Below are 26,350 nucleotides of genomic sequence, written 5' to 3' on the forward strand. Positions count from 1 at the left end.
CAAGGGGCTGTACCCTAGTAAAAGGATTAATGGCCAGTTTTGTGTGACACACTCATGAAATAATTAGAACACAAAATAAAATAAGCTGTACAGAACTGATGGTGGGTGCTTAAGCCACTTTGAAGAAGCCAGACCAGAGATGCCATAAGCAATAGACCAAATTAAAGGCAGTAAATACTTAATGTGATCAGCTGGTACAGGAGTCATTAAAGGAGTTATTTCCCTTATATCTGGGGAAATTATTATTGAGGAGTCTTTAGATTTAGATCCTATAGAATTAACATATAACAAACTTCAGGGTTTTTTTTTAAAGAATTGGGACCGGTGAAAGTGTTTTGAAAATGGTTTTGGTTGTCTTAAACAAATTTTAATAGGCACATACATACTTCACATATGAACATACAACACACTTCATATACATGAGGAAAGTAATAGTTGAAATTGTATTATGGTTATCAATATTATTTCTTGGTAAGAGTAAACTAAACATTTACAAAATTCAAAATAAACACACTTCAATGAAAGTAAAGATGGCCTTAAACACAGGAAATATGCATATTCAATTTTATGTTTCTCATGAATGCTGAATTATATAAGATATCTGTTTGAGATCTCATATGCAAATGATCAGTACAAACAAATGTTCATGCTCCTGTTTTTATTTTATGTGTTTTTAACATACATTGTATTTGTTTAAGGGCAGTTATTTAGGTTCAGTCATAACATGTATGAATATGATTGAGAGCATCAAGTAGTAATTTTCATTTATTATGTAGACAACATCCCATTTGCAAAGTTCTATTTCCTAGGTGTATACAATTAAGCTCTCTTGAGATTTTTACCTTTGATTAAATATGCATTAACAGATAATGATGAAATGACAGTATGTGGAGCATGAATTCTCAAATGTTAATTTAGTTAACTTTCTGAGGCAGCTATACACACCCACAACACTCTTATGTACTTTTATCTATCTCCAGAAATAGCATCCTAAACTACAAGATGATCAGTAGAACAAGGAGGACATCTTGAGGTCATTTCAGAAATGCACACATTGTTATTCTTAGAACTGAGTCCACACTCAGTTTGTGTTTAAAATAAAAATGGATCCTTCAAACAAATTAATGGTTTAGATATAAAATATATAGTTTCTTCAGGGGAAAAAAGCAATGCTTCTCAATAGCGTTTAGAATGGTTTGAAAGCACTCTCTCCCTAATGTCAATTAGCGCTCTCTCTCTCTCTCTCTCTCTCTCTCTCTCTCTCTCTCTCTCTCTCTCTCTCTCTCTCTCTCTCTCTCTCTCTCTCTCTCTCTCTCTCTCTCTCTCTCTCTCTCTCTCTCTCTCTCTCTCTCTCTCTCTCTCTCTCTCTCTCTCACACACACACACACACACAGTCACTTACACTCGCACATGCACACAGACATTCACTCACACACATATACTCCCTCACACATACACATCATACACACTCACTCACAAACATACACACTCATACTCACACACAGACACACTCACACACAAACACATTCTTGCTGAATGATAGATACATTTTAAAAATAAGCATAAAACTGTACAAAACATTTTGACAATTTTAAATAGTTTTCTACAGTGGCAAGGTTGGACACAGACTCCATGAACCACTGCACAGCCATCTTCTTTCACTAGTTCTAGAAAAATAGAAACAACTAACTTGAGATTTTTGAGCTGTCCCTCTTGAGCCCTTCCCTATGAACTCTGAGTTAGGGCTGGGCTGACGGGACCATTGGCAGAATGTTCCGGCTCCTCAGTACCACTGGTGGGCTCAGAAGCTCCTGCAGCTCTGCTTTCTTCCTGAGTTGTGTTCAGAGCACCAGCTGGATGGACACAGTTAGCATCCTGCTTGGCTTCGTCCACTTCGTTATGAAATTCAATTTTGTCTTGGCTGTTGGTTTTCTTCACTTCTCCATTCTGGGCAGGATAGGTGCTGGCAATAACATCGTAGAGAAACTGGTACTGCTCCTGGTGAAAGAAAACACCAAAAGCTTGCATGAAGAAAGTTCCTACGTCCAAAGAAATGTGCAAGCACTAACCATCACCTTTTAAAAGTCTAGAGGACAGAAAGTTTTCTGACATATTCGTTTTTTGTCTTTCTTTTTTTTCTCTTTTTCTTTTCTTTTTGTTTTTCGAGACAGGTTGTCAGGAGCTTTCTAACTGACTTCCAGTTCTCTAGGATCAGAGGAGGTACCCGGTGAACACCACCAAACAAGTGGCATTCCCCATTACACACCATGTGATGACTGAGCCCTGGCCTCTGCCCAGATGTCACTTTTGTGCCTATGCTCCTGGCCAATGTGCACACATCATTGATGAATGCTAGCAGGAATCACCTCATTCAAGAAACTTGCTTGAATCTCCACAAATTAAAGCGAAGTGCCCCCGTTCACCTTCTTATACTTTCTATGTCAATTTAATTTTTTGATTATTTAATGCTTATCTGCCTTTGAGTTTCTTTACAGCCTATGTATTCCTCAAATATTCAAATACATTTTAAAATCCATATGTGTAAATTCAATTCACATGTACATGAAAGCTTTGTATTTTCGGTGAGAAATTATATTGGGGATAGTTACTAAATTGTTGATGTTCAACTCTGGTTACTACTGCAGGTAAAGGATACACTGATTACATAAATGTAACACATACTGCTTCCCATTGTATAACTTTTTACAGTGTGAACTAAAGGCCCCTTGATTCTAGGCTGGCCTCAGAATTGTGTTGGTTGGGAGCCATATTATGACAGTTCTAGGCCTTGACTTCAAGAGGTGGCACATCTCTTTCTGCCCATGCTCTTAATGTTCTGCCATTCTATAAGCTTGGGTTAGCCTTTTACACATAGCCACTGGCTACTCATTCCTGATGTCGAGGGCAAATGACAGTCACTTGACAATTTCCTAGCAGCAGAGATTATTTTAGGCTAGCCAGACCTAAGTGGATCTAACATCTGACAGCAGACATATGAACCTGGGTCTCATCGGCTAACCCTGAGGAACTCAGTAGATCAATAAAATAACTCTGAAATGCCTTGATGTTATTGAAGTCACTAAATTTGGGGCTGGTTTGTTATGCAGCAAGACAAGTTGACAAATGAGCAAAGAGAGGAAAAATGAACACTGAATGGGCATTTAATGATGTAACTACATAACTTGTCACAAGAAGTTGCTGACAAACTCTAATGAGGTCTTATTTATATTATTTATATTGATTATTCTTCATGGAGGTTTAGAATGTAAAAATGAGTGGGAAAACAGGGAAAACAGAGAGGAGAAGGGAAGGGGAGAATCTGTGAATAGAGAAGAGGCGAAGGTGAAGCGCCCACATGGAAATACAGAGGACTAGAAAGTGACTTCAAGGGACACTTACATAGGAGCACACCATCCCTGGCCGTGCTTTGCGTAGAGATTTTACCACTTGAAAAACATCAATCACTTCTTCTGTTTCTGCACTCTCCAAGAGATTGAACAAAGCACAAAACAAGCCCGTCTGCTGGGATCCATCTCTGCCAAAAGAACAAGAGTTATTTTTTTTCTTTGTAAGTAAAAAATGAAGTAATTCAGCTTTTTATAGTGAAAACGCTATTAGCATATACCCTGAGATATAGGACATGTTTTTATTTCACATCTACTAAAGGCATCTTTATTTTTTTAAGGGCCAAATGAGTTCCTGTGAATACATTTGGGGCGGACTTATCCCATGCATGACTGTGATGTTGCTGATTCTGTGGCTTCGTGAGACGTGGATTTGACATTAAAAATATACTTTCCTCTCTTTAGGACTTTGTGTCTTCAAAAGCACTTTTAGTAATGTCTTGGGTTGTTAGAACTAATATAATAAGGTCGATTTGATAGGAGAGGAAACCAAGATTTAGGAAACATCAAAGCACGTTCAGAAACAGACGAAACCCAAGTATTACTCCTGCACTGCCTCCCTTCTTCGCTTCTCCCCATACTCTTAACAGTGTTCTACTTCTACATCAGCGGGAAAACGCTTGACAGAATTATTCACTAAAACAAGGACAACCGAATAATCTACCAACCATGGGAGGAAGAATGAATGTGGGTGGAAAATGTAATACAGCTTCAGGTCAGACCTCAGGTAATCAAAAAGTACTCTGTATTAGACCTCACTAAGAAACATCCAGTGACGCCCTAAGCAATACACTCAAGCCTCAATTTCTGCTCTTCAGTTTTCTTTCCACATAAATTTCACTTTAAAAATGCAAATAATCCTGAAAAGGGGTACACCAATGAGAGCTTGTTCCCACAACTGTGATGCCAACAATGAAGACTTTCACAACTTGCAAAACCATTTTGTCAGATTTACAGATTTCATCTTACATTAAGATGGCTTTTAATTTCTCATTTATTTTAATATTCTTTTTCTGTAAAGTTTTCATATTATGCATATTTTCAATATTGTCTGGAGGAGATTATATAGCTGTCTGCTACGGGTGACACTTGTGTCTGCATAGAAAGAATTAGTGAAATTAAATGAGTATGAGTGCTTTTGAGGGTCCTCACAGAAATGGGTTTAAAGTCAAGTTGCCAAGCACTGAAATATCAGTTTATGTTTAAATTAAGGGCAGGTGGGAAGGCTCAGTAGATCGAGGTGCTTGGACTCAGTTCTGGTGACTTGAATTGATTATTGGATCCCACAATGTGACAGGAGGAAAGTGGTTCTGAGGGCTGCTGTTCTCTAACCTCCTCATATGTGACATGGGCTGTTCACTCACACACACACACACACACACACACACACACACACACACACACACACAATTTTGTCAAAGTTTAAAAATATATAGCTTTGCCGGGCGTTGGTGGCGCACGCCTTTAATCCCAGCACTCAGGAGGCAGAGCCAGGCAGATCTCTGTGAGTTCGAGGCCAGCCTGGGCTACCAAGTGAGCTCCAGGAAAGGCGCAAAGCTACACAGAGAAACCCTGTCTCGAAAAACCAAAAAAAAAAAAAAAAATATATATATATATATATATATATATATATATATATATATATATATATATATATCTTCAACAAGGGAATCTGTGGCTGTTATGTAGAACTGAATGGTATTATAAAATAAAATTAAATTTTAAAAAATTAAAAAAAAATAAATAGCTTCAAGTGTGTTTACTAGAAACAAATCATTCAGCTCTCAGGTTCTGTAATATCCAGTAGAGTGAATGCAATGCACGTAAGTCTATACATAATGAAATCTGTCAGCCAATCCATTCATACATTTTTCTGTCATTTCCCTGTTCAAATTTACCACACATAACATTCCGGGTCTAATGCTAGGTGGTGGAGAGTCAAAGATTACATGAAATGATATTAAACAGCTACCGGCCTAGAATAATTGCTTTTATAAACTTCATTATTTATATTGTTGCTGCAGTTGTAATACAGGTGAATTACTTCACGGGCATTTTCACTGGGTCACATGTTTTACACATCAGGATAACAGAATTCAGTAGAAATGAAGGAGCCTGCCAGCTTTAGAGTACATCGCGTCAGCCCCCTGACCTGCAGTGGACTAGGATCGGCGCATGCTTGTGATACTTCATCCCTTCAGGGCAACTTCTGGGAAGCTTCTGTTTGATGTTCTGAATCATAGCCACCAGTTCTTTGGGTTCTGCAGGAAGCTCTTCCCCTCTCCATGTAGTACACTGGTACTGGTGCACAGTTCTGGGCTCCTTCCTCTGCAATCAGAGGTGAAGGGAACATTAATGCAAATGAAGCTCAGTCTACTTTATCCTTTGACAGCTGCATTTTCTTCACACTTGCTTTCATTCAAATAACTTAGAATTTTTATTCAGAACCATTATATAGACAGCGGCTTTGATGACCCCAAATACTATATATTAGTTTGCTATCAGATTAATTGCATCATAAGTAAATATCAACAGAAGTGTTTACATACCTTAGAATGTCTCAGTTCAAATGTACGGAGAATGTAGGCTGAGGATTTGTTGGTGTCTTTCATCACCACTTCCAGGTCTCCGTATGTCTGCTTTCCTTCTCCCCAGTATTGAGCACAGACTTCCTAGATTAAAAAAAAAAGAACAAGACTCACCAGGTTCTATGCAGGCATTGGGTTTGTTCTTTAAAGCATTCAGAACTCCTTCACTCTTCTCACCTCTCTTTTTTTTTTATTAAATGGAAATTATGTTCTAAAATCAAAAGCTTTATAAAAACCTAAAATCTACTTCAAATATAGTGAAGATCCTTTCACTGTGCGGTGTCTACTTGGGAGTGATCAAAGGATCCAAGGGGAGCTTTATCAGCTCTGGGAGAGGTGTCTGGGATTTGTCCCACTTTTTAAACCCCAATCATCTAACCTCTTCAAAATTCTATAGAATGAGCTGACATTAGCTTCGACCTTTCCAACAACTTGGGCCACACTATTCCTCCACTGGTCCTTGAGAACAAAGTTTGTGTTGCTCCAACACTTCACCCAGAATCTTGATGGCCAACTCTATGAGAAGCCACATTGAGGCCGCAACAAAATAAAGGGTCAGACTGGAGAGTAAGGGAACCACACATCTCTACATCCCATAATTGCTGACAACACAGAGGGCCGCTGATAGGAGACAAGGGTAGAGGGAGGGAGCTGGATCTGGAGAGGGCAAGGGATAAAAGTCAGAGACAGAGAAGAGAGAGAAAAGGGAAATGGACAGAAAGGATCTATAGAGGAGAGAGGTAAGAGAAGAGAGGGCGGAGATGAAGACAGAGACAGTAATCGATCGTGGTTCCTGCTTATGAGGATTTTCACTAAATAAGCCTCACCATATGTCAGAACTAAAATTCTATTAAATGATCTACCATTGGGGGATTTTAATGGTATCTCTAGGTACTGAGGAAAATACCAAACATATGTCACATGGATTAAGTGAAAATTAAATGTACATGGTAAGTGTATTTCCAGTTATAGAGTTTTATGACAATAATATCATGTGGGAATAAAGAAGGAAGAATATAGTTGAAGATTTCAAAAAGATTTGCCTTTCTAGAAGAATGGGATTAGGAGAGACAATGAGGGTCATTTAGGTACAAAGGATGTTTGCATATAGAGAATGCCAGATGGATACTAAAAGCTCCGTACATAAAAGCACTTGTCCAGAGTAGAGAGTGGGTTTATCATATAAATATAGGACAAACATAGAGAGGTATATCCTTGCATCATGTAGGTTCCCTCTCCCTACACCCAGGAATTGAGAGAATGTCCAGCACCCAGACATAAGATAATGGAGCCAACCTAACAATGGCCCCAGAAACGCTAATGAGGTGAAGTATCACAGAAGGATCAAAGCATGGAGAGCACAGCAATAAACAAGGAATCCGAGAATGGGGAACAGCATCAGACGGTCAAGGGTTTTCTAGCACAGCGTTCTCCAAAGCACATACCTGGTCTCCATTTGTTAACTCTGTCAACATCACAATAACCTTGACCTTTCTTTGGAATATCATCTGCCAGAAGTCACCAACAGTCTCTTTCAGTGGCCCCTGAGCGGCGATCATCATTTCGGGTTTCCAGTAACTCTTAAAAAAAAAATCACAAAAGTGGGAATTTGTTAGTGCTGCAATAAAAAAGAGAGCAGTAGACTCAAACACTTAGAAAAATAGCTGATTTGGTATCATTGCCACTAACAAAGTTAAGATTCTCAAGTCCAAGAAAAATGTAGTATCTATTCACAAAATAGTTAATTCACAGCTAATAATGTGAAATTAGAGTTACACTATGCAATGCTACCTTGCAAGAATAATTTTTCTTCTAAAAATCTTTTTTCTCTAATAGTTATTGTAATTGTAAAATGTGTAGAAAAAAGTGCCCTTGCCTCGACTGCTGACAGTATGCTGTCCAAACAGACAAGCAGGACACAAAAGAAAGGACTGCTGATCCTTGCCAAGACAAGTATAGGAGGGCTCTTAGGAAAATACTGTTTCACAGATGAGTCTGTCAGATATTGTTAGGCCTGTAGGCCAAAGATGGATGCCCCAACGTTACAGAGGAATTTGGGTTAACTGTCCAAGCAGCCATCAGTTTCTGTCATTTCTCACATTTTTTGGAAGTCTCTTGTTTGCACTTCCTTCTTACTCAGTTAATATTATCCTTTCTTGGGTCTCTGAGGGAGTTGAAGATTAGATAGCTATAGTTATAGTTTTCCTTGTTAAGAAATTCAGAAAAGAAACTCACTAAAGAAGTGTGAAGTATATAAGTTTGAAAGACATCAAAAGATAGTTTTTGGTTAGTAATGCAAATTAGGATAGAAGATGAATTAGATACAATCTTTTGGATTCACAAAGATAGGATAGTTAATAAGAGAATTTTTTTTGAACTTGTCATTCAACAACTAGACATTGTTGATGTATTTAGTGCCTGTATATATTTTATATAGTTATTGTACTTATTGTATATAGTTTTTCTTATATTAGTTATAAACTTTTTTATTTTAGACCAAAAAAAGAGGAACTGTGGTGCTATTTTATTTGTGCTCAAAAAATAAAGCTTGCCTGAAAATCAGAAGGAGGAGCTAGCCACTAGTTAACCACAGAAGTCTGGAGGTCTGTACTGACAGGAAGTGATAGAGCTGGGCAGAGAGAGGAAGTGAGAAGGCCAGGTGGAGAGTGGAGCTTGCTCTCTTTCAGCAGAGGATTTCATAGGAGTAAGTACTAGTGGCTTATTGCCCTACCTCTCTGATCTTTCAGCTCTTACCCCAATATCTGGCTGTGAGGATTTTATTAATAAGACTGTTTAGCAATTTGTGTTACAAAAAATGAACCAACATAAGTATTTAAAATTATCCTTATCATCTATTATAACTTATGTCTGTAGATGTTCTCACGGCATAGCACAAGTAAGATAATATTCACTAAAATGTAATTTATAGAAGATATAGAGAAGAAATAAATCCAACTAAATACTTAAGTATTCACTGGATCCTGCATTTAGTTTTCTGGTTTATTTGTTGTTGTTGTTGTCCAAAAAGGTGTATGACATAAACTCATGGGAGAGACATTCAAAATGCTGATATGTGACTATCAAGACTAATAAGACCAGGGCTGGGGTGGTCACAATAATAATAACTAATTCTAGTTATCTGAGTTAAAAGGTTTTCACTGTATCATCATACAAATTCAGTTTTGCTGATTTGAATAACTAATGCTTTTTAATAGTTATATTTATTCTAATTTTATTTTTAAAACTAGTATGTTATTATGTTTAACTTAAAATATAAGCAATAGCATTGCCTTGCCCTGAAACAACTGATAAAGTTTTAACTCTTTCATGCTGCTTAATATGTTTAAAATGGCATAACCAGGTGAAATTTTTGAGCCTCTGAGTATGTGGTTATCACTGAGCTTGTCAGCTATGTGTAATTTTGCCTGAGCAATGGACCTAACAACACAGACATGATCTCAAAAGGGCCAGATCCTGGTTTAGAAGTGTAGGTACCCACCATCACAAATGATGCATTGATGTATTTGCTGGTTTCCTCCGAGTCACTTTCATCATCAGAAGACTCCTCTGAGTCGGGATCACTCTCTTTGCTCATCTCCAGCTCATGCTTAAGTGGCACTCTGTTAAAGTCATCTATGTAAAAACAAACAGTAGCAAGTCTTCCCAGGAAAGTAAACAGGGCTGAGGACTGAACTCACCTACAGAGAATGCTCTCTATGCATGAGCAAATTTCAGGGCTCAATGGAGAACTCAAATGAAAAAAGAATCAAATTTTGGACTGACAGACATGTAGAAATGAAAAGGAAACTAAGAATTAAATGTGCTGATCTAACGGCAATAAGAGTCTAATCATTAATTCACTCAGTGTTTAATGATTAAAATTAGTTTTGGAAGTCTAAAAAAGAAAGTACTCAAAAGATTCCAGTAATAAGAGCTCAGGTCATGAAAAGTAGCATCATTGTGTTCTAATTGATTGTGTAGTGTTTGATATGCACACATAAGTTGTTCATGGACTACCACTGTTCTGGTTAATATAACTTAAAAAAATCATAACTTAGATTCTTGTTTTCAATGTTATTCAATTAACATTAAATTAACAATTTCTACTAAATACATTCTTCAGACTAATTAGTATTTAATCTAATTTTATTTAGTGCTAAAGCATTTCTTGTTTCACAATATTTTAAATTAGTAAAAACCCAGTTGATGACGTATTTAACTACATTACTAGCAATTCCATATTTTAAATGTATTAACAAGGACTTCTGCAGAAATTAACTAGGTCAGCCATATGCTGATTTGATTTATCTGGTTGTCTTGTTTACTAGCTTGGCTTATATTTTACTCGTGCTAATTTTGGTACAGGCAGCTGGATGCAATCAAAGCAGTGCCAGGTGTGATCCCGCCAATATGTGTAAGGAGAATTAAAGCCTTAAAAATTGTTCATATTTCAATGTAGTAAATTCAGTGACTGACAATCTATTGAACATTTCTACCTTCTTCCAACCTCTCAGATATCAGTGATAACGAGAACAAATGACTGTTAAAACCTCTGCTGTTTGGTGATTACCTGGACACACAATAAAGATAAAGAAGAAGCCCTTCTTTGCCCCAGCTCAGAGGCTTCATCTTCTAATAACCTATTTCTGTTATATTGTTTTTTTTTAATGTGTGTGTTGTTTAGGGGAAGAAAATACACTTAATACTGTCCATCTTCATTGAAAATATTGGGATCTAAATAATCTGCCTAAAACTAAAGTTTAGCTAGCCCACAAACAACTTAAAATTTTCAATCAAGTGCATGTCTTACATTAAATAAGTCCAAACACACCTTAACTTTACCTGATACAAGATATAAAAGTAAACTTCCTTACATGGAACAACATTAGAATTCCTGTTTTTCTTTTTGTTTTCCTCTTGATTTCCAATGTGCTGTGTCCTCCAGCTCCTATATGATGGAAGTCTCTGAAAGAAAGAAACAAACAAATAAATACAAAATCCTCCTTTAAAATGTAAATATTTCCTTAATTATTGTAGCCTAGATATCACTATAAACAAGAATTTCATCAGTGCCTGTGAAATTTGCATAACTCCCCATGGGTGACAGTTTTTAAATTTGACTCTGAACCTTTCCTTTTTATTGCTCCCACATTTAGTAGCTTTGATATGTCGAACTGGGGCTGCAAAATGACATTTGTACCTAATAGAATCTGCTCCTTAGTTAAGAGATGCTTGATAGCAAAGTAGTATAGTTTGTTCTTCTATCAGACAAAACCACAAAACACATATTTTCATTATTATCCATCTTGCAATAGCAAGTTATTTTAAATGAATACGTCTGGGTCAACAAGAAAGGTACCCAGGAGATGTAAGACCCCATGGGGACAGAGCAGGGATATAAAAATTCAAACTCATTTTAAAACTGTCATTTGAAAAGAGATGCTTATACAATGAGAGCCTTCATAGCAGTGGATCTCAGCTATGCTATCTAGGGAAGTATTTTCCAAATCTCAGCCATGGAGGCATACAGAAGCAGCTGCAGCTGTGTTCAAAGAGGTCCAGGCTGCATCTCCAGCTGGCAAAGGAACCTGGCATTGTCCATGTGATGCTAATTTTTCAGGCACGCAAGATGCAAGGGTGTGGATGTTATAGAATTTTCCAATAAGGTTCCAAAAGGCCACTGAGGCCAGTCAATGTGTAGAAGGGTTAGATGCCCTGCGTGGAATTCTGGAGTGATCTGGTCGTGAAGCTGTGAGGGGAAAACCTAAGTTGCAATGGAGACTTCAGGATACTGAAGATGCCTGACAATATGGACCATTTGCCAAGTGGGAGGCAGTATAGCTAGAGGTTCTGTGATCCAACCCTGAGAACAACCTCTTCCATCTTGCTTTCTCCTCCATATTGGACTAAACCATCAAGCCATGAGCCAAACTAAACCTTTCCTCCTTTACTTCCTCCTGCTTTCTCTCAACCATAAGTGGTCTTTTTTATTGGTACCTGGTCACAGCAATGAAGAATGTAAGTAACACAGGAAACCAGTTACCTTGGAAAACACCATATCATGTTGTGAGAGGCCACCCAACAACCACTCTCCTCAAGTCGCTAGAACCTAGTATTCTAAGTGGAACCAATGAATCATCTTCCAATAGTGAAATATGGAGGACTGTTTACTCTTCAGTCCCTGAGTCTTTCATGTGCCCACAAGGCTAAGCCTATCAGTGCAGCTGACAGTGTCCAGGGAAGCACAATAATAGCTAGGTGAAGAGGCTACTAGTGAAGAGGCCACCGACACATCCTAGTAGAATAAGTGAGGGCAGGGTCCCAGGGTCAACCCCACGTGATCTTGGATAATGCTAGAGTATGTCAGAAATGGAAGATTAGCTGAAAGGAGGGCTCCCTGATGCAGCTTCCTGGAGGTCCTTATCCATGATGGTGTAGGATTTTGCACTGATCCATTTAGTTGGAGACATCGACACTATTTAGCCCTTTACCTGTACTCTGCAAGTAAGTCCAATAAATATACTAGTTCTTTGAGGTGAACTTGGATGAAATTGTGACTTTTGTTTCCTGTTGAGTGTCCTATCTGGGATGAACAGAAGTCTGTTCATTTTCCACAAGAAAAGCTAATGCAGCACTGTGGTATCTCAGCAAATACCTTTCTCTCAACCTTCTGATGTTCATGGTCTATCCTCAGCAAGAATATACCCTGATCCTCTTCTCCTAACAGTTTCTTTCATTTCCTTTTTACACCAAGGAAGTATCACTGATACCACCAAAAAAGCTGAATCATTGCCAATCTTAAATTTCTTGCCTCATAGTTTGAATAGCAATTACATATTCTCTTTGCTCCCTGCTTCCACTTGCAAACCATTTATACTAATTTCATATTCACAAAACCCAATGAATTTAATTTTCTTTCTTCCCCTCATATTATAGTACTCATTATTCAATGTCATTCACTCAGAGGCATCAGCTGCCAATTTCAAGATCACCCAACCTCATTATTTTTAGATCTGGCAAGTAATGGGCTCTGTCCCACAAGATGCTCATCTCCTTGGTCAAACCAGCATTGATGAAATAATCTACACAGCCTTGCTGGAGCTTGATGCCTTATTCTCATCTATTGGGATCATTCTTTCTACTCTCCACCCATCCGGTTTCACCACTGCAACTTTGTCAATTTTATCACAAACATGACATCATGTCTAAACTAATTACTTGAACTATCCATGTTACAGTAAATTACTCTTCTTCTTCATCATTATTCTAGCAATTTTCTCCTATAAATTTTTGTTTTTATCAAAGTCTCCAACATACTGTTCTTATGACTTTCTTTATTGATTTCTATGTGACTCCCTCTTATGTCATCATCATTGCTATAAACATTCATTTGCAAAGACCATCAACTCCTTTGCTGTTCTATCTTCACATAACCACTTTTTAGATCACATGGGTTTACACAACCTCTATTCCCAGAGAACTCAATCAAAACCACTGAATGACACTTTTTCAATTCATGGCCATAAACATTATGTGATCACACAATAATTTCCTTCAATCTTACTATCTTCAAAATTATCTTTTACTCTTTCCTCCTCCTCAAACATTAAGATCTATTTTGCCTTCCTTCTCCTGATTTCCCTCAACTCTCCACTGATGATTTTACTTTATAATTCCTCTGTAAATTAAAGGCAGTTGGGGTTGAAGTAATGTAAGGATAGTTTGATATGATTATCATGTGTATCAGACATATTTTGGAACATCCTACTCTTCTTCACAAATATGTACAATTGTGTGTCAATTAAATATTTTCAATATATATTTACTAAAGGAAAGATGCTCATTGAAGAGCTGCTTCCACCTTACAACATCCCATCACATTTGCCAGCCGCTTTGAATCTTTCCCCTCATTCTCTTTCTATCTGCTGGTCTCCAGTCTCTATGCTCTACCTGCTTGGATGGAATAATACTGTAGTCTCTACATTCTGTCTGCTTGGATGGAGTAGTATTTGCAGGTCTCTCCCCATGTCCACTTGCAAAGTGCTTTGACTCTTGTGCCTACAAATGTCCTTGGCACCCAGCAAAATTCAATCATACCTTTCAGCGAAAAACAAATTCCTCTTTCCTTTAGTGACTATACATACAAATATTTACCTTGAATATACCAGCTTCACCAAACAACAAGTATTCATGTGTGACTTAGTGGGCTTGTGGTCAGCTCATCAGTTCAAAGGGAAAGAGAATAATGTTAAAGCTTCCTGATGTTCAATCTTGTGCTGTGTCTGCTAGTCCCCCACTATAGGGAAGATGGTGAAACGTGATCATTAGATGCTCCCCATCCTCCAAGCTCAGCCCCACTTTCATCCTAATTAGTCAAGTGGTCTCCATTTGATAAAAAGTCTATCCCTTCTCTTTTGAAACTGAATGCCTCAGTAAATTAGAAATTAAAGGTGGAAGGGAAAATTCACACCACTTTTGACAAAGCAGTTGCTTGAGAATAGCTATGTCTACCCACTGAAATTACAGAAGAATACATCTCCAGTTGGCTTTTAGAATAACCACTTAATAAAGAGGTAGAGACACACATACTTATCCTTTATGTTCTGTCTACCAGCTCCAGCCAGTTCAACTTCCTAATCAGTTGTAAATTCTTCTAATTATTTCCTTTTGAAACCAAAACTAGATGCAGGGTTTAAAGGTGAGATGTTACATTGCCTGTGGCAGACCATTTTGTGGCTACTGTGAATATTCTGAAACTCTTCATATAAGCTTAGTGAAGCAAGAGTATTGGTTGTAGATTCAGACTTCGGGATTTAAACAGGCCTCTTACATAACTGGTTTATAAATTCAGACTTTTTTTTTAAGAACTCTCAGAGTCTTAGCTTCCTCTTCTGTGCTCCACTGGTTTGTAGCCACGTAACTGGAAAACGAGCTGCATTCCTCAAAGCTACTTATAACCATTGATATTGCTTATGACTATTGTTACCTGGAATTCAGCCTCCAGAGGAGAGGGGTCACTGGGTGGATCTCTCTTCTTCATGTTCTGTAGACATGAATGTAACTCAGACAAGTTCACTTCTGTTTCCCCAAACTGATTGTATTCCACTAATGCTTGATGGATCAAGATATACTGTGCCTGCAAAAGTAAAGAACACCACACATAACTAACATGTACTATAGAGCTCTACATGTCATATGTAACTAAAATACACATATATACAAAATTTTCCACATTGAGCTGTGTGGGAATAAAAGATTATTGATATTTGTGACATATAAATAGTCTCAAAATTGTCATGTTTTCCAGAATATAAATAAATTGCATTTTGGACTAAAAATTCCAGAAAAAAAAATAGCTTGTCAAATATATTTGAGTATCCATTGTATGTGGCTTTCATTTTATGCCTAGATTTCTCATTAACTCATGTTCTGTTACTTCCTTCAGTATTTAATATTGAGATTGAAATTAATATTATTCAAAACTATAATAGTTTTCAATGTAAGTCAGAAAAATTGGTTGATATCCTATAGAACATTTTATTCAAAGTTTTCATAGCATTTCTCTTTCATGAAGAAAACTATTTACATCTCATTCTGCCAAACCCAAATTCAGCAATTCTAAACATTTTTGTTATCTCCTTTGAGTCCTTTTTTGTTTGTTGGTTTTTGTTTAAGGAAAAGATATATTTGTGATAAGCCTTTTAAACTGGCATCTCTAGTTTGGCACATCTTTTGACTTTGATTATTTTCTGAGTATCATTCTATTTTTACAAATCTGCATGCATGTCTATTTAACTACAGACACAAAAGTACATGAATTTCACTGATATTGATTCCCCTGTGGTTTCCATGTCTGCATCAGACCACACAGAGAGACACACACTGGGTTGTTCTTTCCAACACTGTGTGTCATTTGCTGTGATTTTTTTCCATTCCCCACTATAGGCATTTCGATTATTTCCAATATTTTGTTATTCTAGCTATGCTAAATCCAAGGAGCATTCATATGTCTCTTTCTGGTTATGGCCATTTACACAGGCAAACTTGTACTGTTCTCTCTCTTCCAATTACCAAATGCCATAGCACATGTTCCAAATGTGTCTAAGTGCTTCAACTTATATTTTCCTTTCACCCATTTTTATTGTTGTTCTTGTTATATGAGATAAATATTGACGTTTGTGGATAGTTGATCTTAGGCATAGAAAGATTTTAAAATATCCAACAGTGTATAATAAAGCAATTCAGGGCCTATATTTGAATTTCTGAACTCTAGTCCAAAGAGCTAGGGTTTTGCAGAGTGTGGTGGTTCCTGCCTCTTAGCCTATCACTTGGGAGGCTGAGTTCTGTTCCAAATTCCAGGTCAGGTAGGCTGTACAGTGAGATCTTATGTGGAAAAACAAACAAAACAAAATCTGCTCTTGATCCCTATACTATTCTATTTGCTCAATGTTATGAAAAGTTGCCAATGCTGCTTCCTTTTTCTCATCATAAATGACTTCACTGTTTGGGGAATAACTTAAGCTTACATTTCTTTTGATGGAGATTAGCTTGTTTTAGTTCTCAGAAGTTAAAATACCTTCTTTCTCCACCGTTTGAATTTGTTATGATAAGTATTTCTTTTACACCCCTCACCACCACCCCCTGAAGATTTAAATCATCAAACAATGGTAAGCCTACTCATGAAAAGTTTTACTGTACCTCCACTTGTACCATCAGACACCTCTGTCGCCTTAGCTTAACAACATAACCGTAGACATCCACTTTGCCCTCTGCTTCCAAGCCTTCCAGCATGGCATCAATTCCAATGTAGGTGCCTGTGCGCCCAACACCAGCACTAAGGGAACAAACAGAAAAATGAGGTGAGTGGTATACCTGATGGCTGAGTGCATGAAGGAGCCTGACTGACAAAACTGACCTGAGCGTGATCCCTGAATTCCACTTAAAGGTGGAAGGAAAGAACTGAATCTGTAAAGCTGTCCTCTATCTTAAACACACACACACACACACACACACACACACACACACACACACACACACACACAATTTTTTAAAAGGAATAAAAATATGAGCTGTGTTCACAAGGAAGAAGTGGGGCAGCCATCAAAGGTAGGCAATAACGCAAGTTTCAACTTGAAACTTATTTACTTATTTACATTCAGGCCCTTGTTATTTAATTCACAAATCATAACATCTGTTTATGCCCCCACAAATGTATGCAATTACACAATGTCAATTTATAACAACAGTTATTTGAGAAATGAATATAAGTTTATCTTAGCAGATTATTGACAAAATAGCACTAGTCAATAAATGTCCCTAGCTGCCCAATAGAAGGTTTGTACATAGCCACAGGCGCTCTGGCCCTGAAGTCTTTACCTGCAGTGCACCACAATAGGACCACTGAAGAAGTTACTGAAAGCATTAACCCTCCTTCGAAGTTTGAGGAGCAGGTGGGGGTCTTCAGGAACCCCATGGTCTGGCCAGCTGGTAAACTGAATATGAGTCACATCTCTTCCAGTTGCTTTCTCTTTTTTCTAGTCAAGAGATAATGCATTCTTTGAGATGGTTTCTTTCAAAGCAAACTCAGGGAGATGAATATGTAAAAAAGAGGATCTGCACAATAGGCTCCTCATGTAACCACCCCCAAACCTTTGCCTCAAACACTTTCTTCCTTGGTTTTCCAATTTCCTGTTCCATGAGAAGCCACACTAAGATTCACATGCACTACCCAGTAAACCAATGATGAACAGAGCAAGGAAGAGTAAGGAAAGTGGAAACTTCTCAGACTTTCTGTGCAAAGAAGTCAAAGTTAAAAAACAATAATAGACTAAAAGAGAAGGACTTAAAAAGCAAGCAGAGAGATGTAGGTCGAGTTTTGGCTACTAAGTAAACAGTACTCTCACAGCGTTTTAGAATGCATCTGCTTGTTTTCCCAGCAAGTAGGACTATTTCCTACATGTAGAAAGTATAATTCATTATTTGGTTTGCATTCTATTTTATAGATTATCACACAGAGAATTACTCACTTTCAAAAGATAAATAATATAATGTTTGGCTTGCAAGTCTCCAATAGAAATTATATAAATCCATTAAGATAGCTTCCTCAGAATAATCACAGTGACAAGCTAGACATCAGCCCCTAACAGCTCCTCTATACATGCAATGAGGTCCTTCACCAAGCATGCATTTTTCTACTGGCCATAGATAGGCTTGTTCATCTCCCAAGAGCAGAACAGGGAGTAACACCATCATAGCAAAGAAGGCAGTAAAAGAAATACACAGCAAACCTGGGTTTTCAGTTTCTGTCTTCCTGAAAAAAATGTATCTGAGCTTTGCACAAATAAAGTTCAGATCACCAAAACACTCCAACGAATAGAATTCAAAGAAAAGTTAAACTAAAATAGCTTAAATGGCACTATTAAGGTATACATGGTAAACCAAAGAGTCCATGTATTTAAAGTGTGTTTGTTACATTCACAGTGGAACATCATCACTATCTAATGATAGAATGTTGTTGTCACTATAAAATGAAAGCCTGAACCCATCTGACTCCCCATTTTGACAACCTCAGCCTAAGGCAACCACTAATCTATTTTCTGCCTTTATAGGCTCCTCTATCTGGAATTTTCCTGAAAATGGGATTGCATAATAAGAGATGACCTCCATTTCAACTCTTCCCAAGGCCATGCTGACCTCGTTCTCTGCTGAACCGAATACTCTCTCTCACAACTGTATAGTTGTAACTTAGTATTTCTTTTAATTCTCATGTAGTGTGCCATCTTTAAAATAATGCTTTCCATAATGCAGGCAGACTACTGACAAGCAGGGTTGTTTTTCCACTTAATAACCTCATTACTGACTTAGCACATCCTGTAGACCCTCTTGTTACTACTTCAGAGGTCCAGCATAAGAGCCGCTTGTGAGTGGTATAGACAAACAATGCATCAATCAGCAATTTAAATTATATCCTGTCAGCTTTCATGGTTGTTTCAACCTGGCTCCTTCTCCTAAAGATCATTAAAAAATAATTTTTCCCACGTGTGTTTTAGTTCCTCACATTTAATATCCCTTAGCTGCACTTTTATAAAAAGCCACACCAAGCCAAAAGTTACGTAATGAAATAAACTCACATGTGTGATGTTCAGCTTCTGAATGATGTAATCAGGACATCTTTTGTGTTCAGTGATCTTCACAACAACATCTCTGTAAGCCCGGGTGCCTTCCTCCATGCATGGCCAGTATTCTGCACACTTGTTCTACAGTTTTAAAAAAATCATTCATGACTCCAGTGTATCATAAAACAGTTTCTGTTTACTCCCTAAAACACCAACAATCAAAAAATCTATTCAACTGAAATTTTCCCAAACGTTTGCATATTCTTTTTTTTTTTTTTAATAACATGTGCACCTTGAACTGGAATGTGTTCTATTTCCCACTAATGTTTCTGGATGGATTTATCTTAACCAATCAGTAGAAGGACAATCTGCCTGGTCCTTACCACCTATTACAAGAAGATTAGGAAAAGTGACGACGTGCTTGCAAGTAGTCACCTTCAGGCTCGGGAAACCAGAGGCTTTTATTTCTCTCTCTCAACACTGAATTATGTGAGTGTCCATCATCTACCCAAGGTCGGTTTTGCTGTGGTCATTCACAAATAGTTGTAACGTTGGCACATTCCAATGCATGGAACTTATCACGATGCCAAATGAAAGCCTCAAAATTAATTGACTTAAATATTACACACACACACACACACACACACACACACACACACACACACACACACAAACTTTGCATACAAATTTAGGTTTTCTAGTGGCATGAAAATGTAAATAAAATGTTCAAACAAGGTTCGAACAAGTTAAAACAGAGAATTGTTTATATTACAAATATCAGATGCAGCTCAGCATTTCCTAAGTTCCAACCTCAGCCTCTGGACTCTTACCCTGTTTCCTTCTTCACATCGTGTGACCATGACAATAACTGTGGCTTTTTGTTCCCAGATCATCCTCCAGAAGTCATCGACCGTTTCATCCCGGGGTCCTAGAAGTTAAATACAAGTTATGAAATGCTTTCTCAGAAATGCTATAAAACAAGTTTCCAGGAGTCACTCCAGGATTTGATATACATTACCTTGTGCAGCAATGTATTTCCTTGGTTCCTTGAAGCCCTGATCAGAAAACACAAAGGGAAAAGTCATTTATAGAACACTTATTTGCTTAACATGAAAAATTGTGAATCAGGAGAAGTTGATATAGCTCTATCATGGTTGTAAACATGTCTGGCCGTTTTCAGTGTGTGGGTGGGGGTAGGGTTATTAATGTGTAACATGGCATTTAATGGTGATGAACACATTAGTTATCATTCGCAAACAGCCTTCATGACCTGCATGTATTTTTACTATGTACTCCAAACAGCTCTTATAATTAGACTTCATCTCATCTGGGATGGTGCAGCAATTAGCAATCGGATCAGGACTTTCCTTGTTTATAATCTACTTGCCCTACCGTACTTCCTGCTATTTGAACCTTTTCACCAGTCATGGCGTTCTTTTTCAGAGTTTTACTCAATTTCTTGCAATAAATACCTCTGGGAACACACCTACACTTGCACATATTAACTATTGCTGGAACATGTTTTGTATTCCCTCGAGTCCTTTTATGCCATTCCAGATATGAAAAATAAAAACATTCATTACCTGTAATGACTGCTTTCTCTGCTCCACTGACTAAGACAAGGAAGCAGTGCAGACACAGATAAAATATGCAAATTCCTTGCAAAATGCTTTCAAACACTTTCACCTTAGTAAAGGGGAAAATTCCATAGGAAGAGGTGGCACTGCCATTGATAGAAACTTTGCCCATCAGGTATATGAATCCTCGCTTAATTTCAGTCAGTCTCCTGATAGTATCAGTCATTTGCATCTATTCATCAAGAACATGCTGAGCAGCTACAGTATGTCAATAACCTACCTAGGAGCTGATAAGATCTGCCTTCCAGGGGGTTGGAGCTCAGTTGGAGAAACGTAATTATAACTTGATCCCATCATTATCATACATATTTGAACAGAATACATGGGCTATTTATTTTTAGAGTCTACCCAAATCCTTACAAAATCTTTAGTATTGCCATGTCTTCTCTTCATTACATTCTTTTGAAGGACAAGACATTTGGAAAATAAACTTGTGTACTCGAAAACAAAACCTGGCCACTAGTAATTGTTGTGGCCTGCAGAGGTAGGTCACTTGCCCAAATCAGTTAAAATTATGACACATGACTAAGCTATTTTGGGAGACCACTCTTCACAGTTGAAAGTGTCACTTGCTACTGGAAACAAGCTTCGCAGAGAACATGTAAAACAGGAATAAGAGTTTACATTATGGAGATCATTCACATAGTCAGGAAAAATATGTCAACTCAGTTAGATTCCAGGGTATGGTTTTAAGTAAGAATATAAAAAGTGTTAGGTATCAAAAATATTTGATGAGAGATAAGTTTCGGGTGTTATCTTCAGAGACTACCTAGGGATGCAATCCCAGTTCTGATTCTCCTAGAAAAACTGGGAATGTTTCTCAATCGTGAGAGTTATTTAATTAATACATGGAAATCACTAAAAATGATGACTGATAAACAATAAATGCATTTAATAAATTACAGTATGTTACCAAATATTCATAATCATTTATGTGAATAATTTAGCTCTGGAAAACCATATGATATCTCAAAAAGTGACTTTATTAATGATTAATACACAGATACCAAAGATGTATCTTTCTCAAGTAATCCAACTAGAAAATATATCTAAATTAGTTTAGGCCTTTACATAGATTTGTGTAGTTGAATTCTTGTTCCCAAATTTTATATTTACTTGGAACCCCAGAATGTACATTTAAATGAAAATAGTGTCTTTGTAGAGCTGAGAGTTCCAGATATGAAAAATAAAAACAAACACTTTTACCTTAGTAAAGGGAGTCACAGAGTGCAATGACCAGTGTCCATACAAGTGAAAGGGGCAGGTTATAAAAACAGAGGATCTGGAGCAGGCAAGAAGGCCATGAGGTGGAGGCAGAGACTAGACAGAGGCAGCCATGAATCAGTAAAAACAAGGATAGCTAGAAGCCTCCAGCAGCCAAAAGTTGGCCAATAGGATTTTTCTACCAGACAGCGTGAGTGATATCTTGCTTTGAGATTTTTAGGTTCAAGAACTCAGAGAATAGTTTATGTTGTTTTCCTGGTACTAATTTGTGATATTTTATTATGCTAGATCTCAGAAACTAATTCTTGAAAACAATATATATATATGTTACAAGGTGAAATTTGAATTTCTACTTCAATAAAATGTTATACATTTATATAAGAAAAACAACAATAATAATAATAACAAAAGGACCTCAATTTCAACTGCCCACCCTTTAGAAGAACTGAGAATTACACAAAAATCATCATATATCATATCATAACATATACTTTGTCAAGTACTTAAATAATTATGTTAGGAATAGATTATAAGTTAGAGCAACTGCCATGTAGAAATTTTAAAAATTATAATTATATAAGTTTCTTGAATCTGAAATTCCTCTATTAGAAATCTATTCTATAGATATATTAAAACCCATAGGGTAATAATATGAACCAAGGTGGCACATCTTTCTTTGTAGTAGTAGAAATTTATAAAGCACACTTAATGTCCATTAATTATTCCATGAATTACCACAAAAACAAAAACCACAAAAACTTTCTAGGACTGGAGCGAGCAAACTTTGGCTTGTGATGTTTAATCTTTGTTCATTTTTTATGTATTTTAGTTGTTTGTGTGTCTGAGTGTGTATTGATGTAGCATGTGTGTGCAGGCAGGTGCCTACAGAGGCCACAAGAGGGTATCAGTTCCCCTTAATGGATGTTACAGGTAGTTGTGAGCTGCCTGATGTGGGTGGTGGGAACCAGATCTAGATCCTCTGTAAGAGCAGCCAGTATTCTTAACTGCTGAGCCATCTCTCAGCTCCCCTTTCCCTGAACCCTGATGTTTAATCTTGATCTCCAACTGGACAGTATTGAAGATCACCTAGGAGACAAACCATACATGTCTGTGAGGGAGTATCCAGAGACACTTAAATGAAGTAGGAAGAGCCACTCTGATCATAGTAAGTAGGAGGTAGGAAGACCCACCACTATTCCCCTGACAGAGGTCTAGCACTGAATAAAAAGAAGAACACAAATGGAATCCTAGCATTTATGTTCCTCAGCTTCCTGACTGCAGATGCAGTGTGATCAGCCACTCACACTCCTGTGGCCATCGTGATACAATGTACCTCAAACCATGAGACAAAATAAACCTTCCCATCCTTAGGTTTTTGTAACTGGAACAAGAAAGGTACAGGAACAGGCCTGTGAGCAAATCCAGCAAGATCTGACTTCATACCTAAAGTGATTCTGTTACTGAGCTGTTATGTTCTATCAAGGGAAGCTCGGCCACTCAAGTGAGGGTTGAGAATTTGTGATAAAGATTAAGTATGATCTCTAAAGTCAAAAGGAAGTGCTCTCTGGGCCCTTAGAGGAAGATTCTGCTAATCCTTCCATTTAGAGTACTGTTATATGTGTTCTATGTAGACAGAGAAAGATCTACATGTACGTTAATATGTTGGATAGCTAAATACTCTATATCTATACAACTAGATGTGTATATGTGCATGTATATCCATGCAAAAAATGTATCTCTGTTGTGGGTATGTTTATATATGCCTATACAGGAAACATAACAGTTGAGTATAATATTTGTAATAAGCGAGCCTTAGTGAATATTGGAGTTTTGCTTTTCTAATAAGAAACTCCATGTAAACAATGAAGACTTTCCTGATGAAAGGAAATACTGGGTAGATTGGGTAAGATGATGGTCTTAGCCATTGTGTTTTTGTACTGTGTAAAAGTCTTTAATTCCACAAAGCATACTTATTTAAAAATTATGTATGCCACATTTTAAAATGTTTTCGCAAATTTTGTCGAGATATTTACAGTTTGGATAACGACAAGGGAGCGATGAATAGCATCAATGGAGTAAGCAAGTACTGCAGTGCCCTGTGTCGTCACAGAAGCACACCGGTTAGGGGTCGGGCAGACCTGAGTCGCACCTCTTGTTAAAACATTTACTAATTCCATCAGTCTCATAATAACTGAAGAACCCGAGCCTCCCACGCCTCATGTATATAGTAGGCACAGTGTGCTCAGCTGGAGAAATGGAGGATTCTTATGAGAAATGCATGCAGAGATCATTCAGCTTAATACACAGCAAGGAGTTGATTTTTATTTTCACTGAGAAGAAAGCCCTACTTTGCTTACAGCACCAGCAACCATACTTGTTACAATTTTTTTTGTGTGAACATTAGTGATTTTATTATTGGTATCAGAGATGTTTTGGGCTTTACTTAAATATTTCTATAACTTCCCCAATTTTTTGTGAAATCAGTGGAGGAACTAAATCAAACACATAGATACAAAGAAAATGGACATATCCAACAACCAAAAGTGGCTACAAGATAATCCAGTGTATTTACTCACATCAATGTAGCTGGCATTTATGTAGGTGGACCCTGCATCTCCATTTATTTCAGAGAGTTCAACACGGTTATAGTCATCTGTTTAAAGAAAAGAAAGTTTTGATATTGAAATAACGAGTAGTCATGCAGTGTCAACACACAGAAACTCAGTTCCCTATGTGCACTCACAGGGAAGGATGTCAACATAACGGTTTTTATTCTGGTTGTGAGGCTTTCGGGCATCCTTGATAGAGAACTTGCTGAATACCCGTGGAATGCTCTGGAAGACACAAAGATTCTTGGGGTTACAGAAGATTCCAAAAAAGAAGGAGGAGAAGGAAGGAAGGAAGGAAGGAAGGAAGGAAGGAAGGAAGGAAGGAAGGAAGGAAGGAAGAAAGAAAGTTAGTTTTTTCTTTTTTCCTTTGCCAGTCACCATTGTGGGTAAATGAGGGAACTTATAAATATGTCCTTTCTACTGACAAACATGGTTAATAAGCTAGAATTAACTTTATTTTACATTTTTCAAAAACACCATATTTCCTTTAAAACTCAATGACAGAACAATTAAATTATTAAAATAAAAAAGGAATTTCAGAACAAACTTAATGTTACATGAAAAATACAAAATAATCAATGTGACATTCAGAACTTTTTAGTTCATGACGTATCATTAGATAGTCATCAAGAACACAAATACAAAATGATCCAAATATGATTTGTGACAGGACTTCATAATCGGTTACAATGCACTAAAACATCATACTATGATGTTAACCGGCTTCATATTGTGAATGACCTTTCACCCTCAATGAGTCTCTCATCTGTAAATATTGCAGTAACATATGCCTGTATTATATTGTTGCGTTCAGCGGATAAATTAAGGCAAACGGTTATGTAAATATATGTAACACGGAATCATCTTGATGACCACGTGGAATTTCTTACCCTATATCAATGATGACACATACCTGAAATTCAGCCAGAAAAAGTCTACCCTCATCAGCGATCTTTCTTTTATATGTTTCCAACAAAATGTCAGCGTGAATTGGCTCCACATCCATCAGTTGCTTTTCATCATCTGTAAACAAGTGAGATTCAAGACCAGTGTTGTGTTTGTCTGTCTGTCAGATATGCATATGTTAATAGAGTTCACATCTTGAACTTAGTCCTCAACAATTTTTTTCTCCCTATCTTTGTGGGGAATTTCATTTACATGAAAGTGTTGGCCTATAAATTAAGGACTTCTAAGTCTTGTACTTCAGATATTTTCTGACTTTGTATTATTCTCTTTACTATCATGAGCTTCTCCCTATCCTATGCCTAGATAAAAGGTCCTTAACACATACCGCCATTGTTAGAAATCCATGTTTTTAATTGTTTACATGGAATTTATATTAGTTGACATATTTCTATATGTCATGTTTATTATTTTTCTAATCAATTGCCTCACACATGCTAAAAAGACTGCCCACGTAGGAGCTCTATCCCCAGCCTCCATTTTTAATTTTACATTTGTGTAGTTATTGTAATAGTACAGATGATAAAAGAAAATTATTAGTACTATTGTATCTATCATTCATCTTAATTTTGTTACACTATACTATCTAACAAATTATATTCATCTGTTGTATCTCAAGAATATTAAAAAAGTTAAATACATTGTGAGATAACTTTCTATGATTTAAAAAAATGTAGATGGGTACTGAGTACTCCCCTTTCTTTCCATTATGAAAAATTTCACTATGAGCTATATTAATATACTGATCTTGACAAAACATGGGTTTCTACAAGATATATTTGTTATTTGATATATTTTATGTGTGTGAGT

The 26,350-nt window shown here is 37.1% G+C and overlaps 1 protein-coding gene across 6 annotated transcripts in view; it reads right to left on the reverse strand.

Annotated features, from left to right (window-relative positions):
* Window positions 1–1,290: 1,290 nt before the first annotated feature.
* Window positions 1,291–26,350, reverse strand: part of Ptprc (protein tyrosine phosphatase receptor type C) — a 107,643-nt gene continuing 82,583 nt past the window's right edge. For all 6 annotated transcript variants that reach the window (XM_076547517.1, XM_016000966.3, XM_076547514.1 and 3 more), the window contains 16 exons: window positions 25,491–25,600; window positions 24,712–24,802; window positions 24,545–24,621; window positions 20,126–20,162; window positions 19,938–20,035; window positions 19,123–19,248; window positions 17,369–17,526; window positions 16,691–16,826; window positions 14,979–15,128; window positions 10,867–10,957; window positions 9,492–9,625; window positions 7,438–7,572; window positions 5,954–6,076; window positions 5,557–5,732; window positions 3,400–3,535; window positions 1,291–1,998 (listed from right to left, as the gene is read on the reverse strand). In XM_076547517.1, coding sequence (XP_076403632.1) covers window positions 1,726–1,998; window positions 3,400–3,535; window positions 5,557–5,732; window positions 5,954–6,076; window positions 7,438–7,572; window positions 9,492–9,625; window positions 10,867–10,957; window positions 14,979–15,128; window positions 16,691–16,826; window positions 17,369–17,526; window positions 19,123–19,248; window positions 19,938–20,035; window positions 20,126–20,162; window positions 24,545–24,621; window positions 24,712–24,802; window positions 25,491–25,600 — 2,051 coding nt within the window. In that variant the 3' untranslated portion in view covers window positions 1,291–1,725. The remainder of the gene's footprint in view (window positions 1,999–3,399; window positions 3,536–5,556; window positions 5,733–5,953; window positions 6,077–7,437; window positions 7,573–9,491; window positions 9,626–10,866; window positions 10,958–14,978; window positions 15,129–16,690; window positions 16,827–17,368; window positions 17,527–19,122; window positions 19,249–19,937; window positions 20,036–20,125; window positions 20,163–24,544; window positions 24,622–24,711; window positions 24,803–25,490; window positions 25,601–26,350) is intronic.

This window comes from Peromyscus maniculatus, chromosome 11 (genome assembly GCF_049852395.1).
Source record: "Peromyscus maniculatus bairdii isolate BWxNUB_F1_BW_parent chromosome 11, HU_Pman_BW_mat_3.1, whole genome shotgun sequence".
Classification (NCBI taxonomy): Eukaryota; Metazoa; Chordata; class Mammalia; order Rodentia; family Cricetidae; genus Peromyscus; species Peromyscus maniculatus.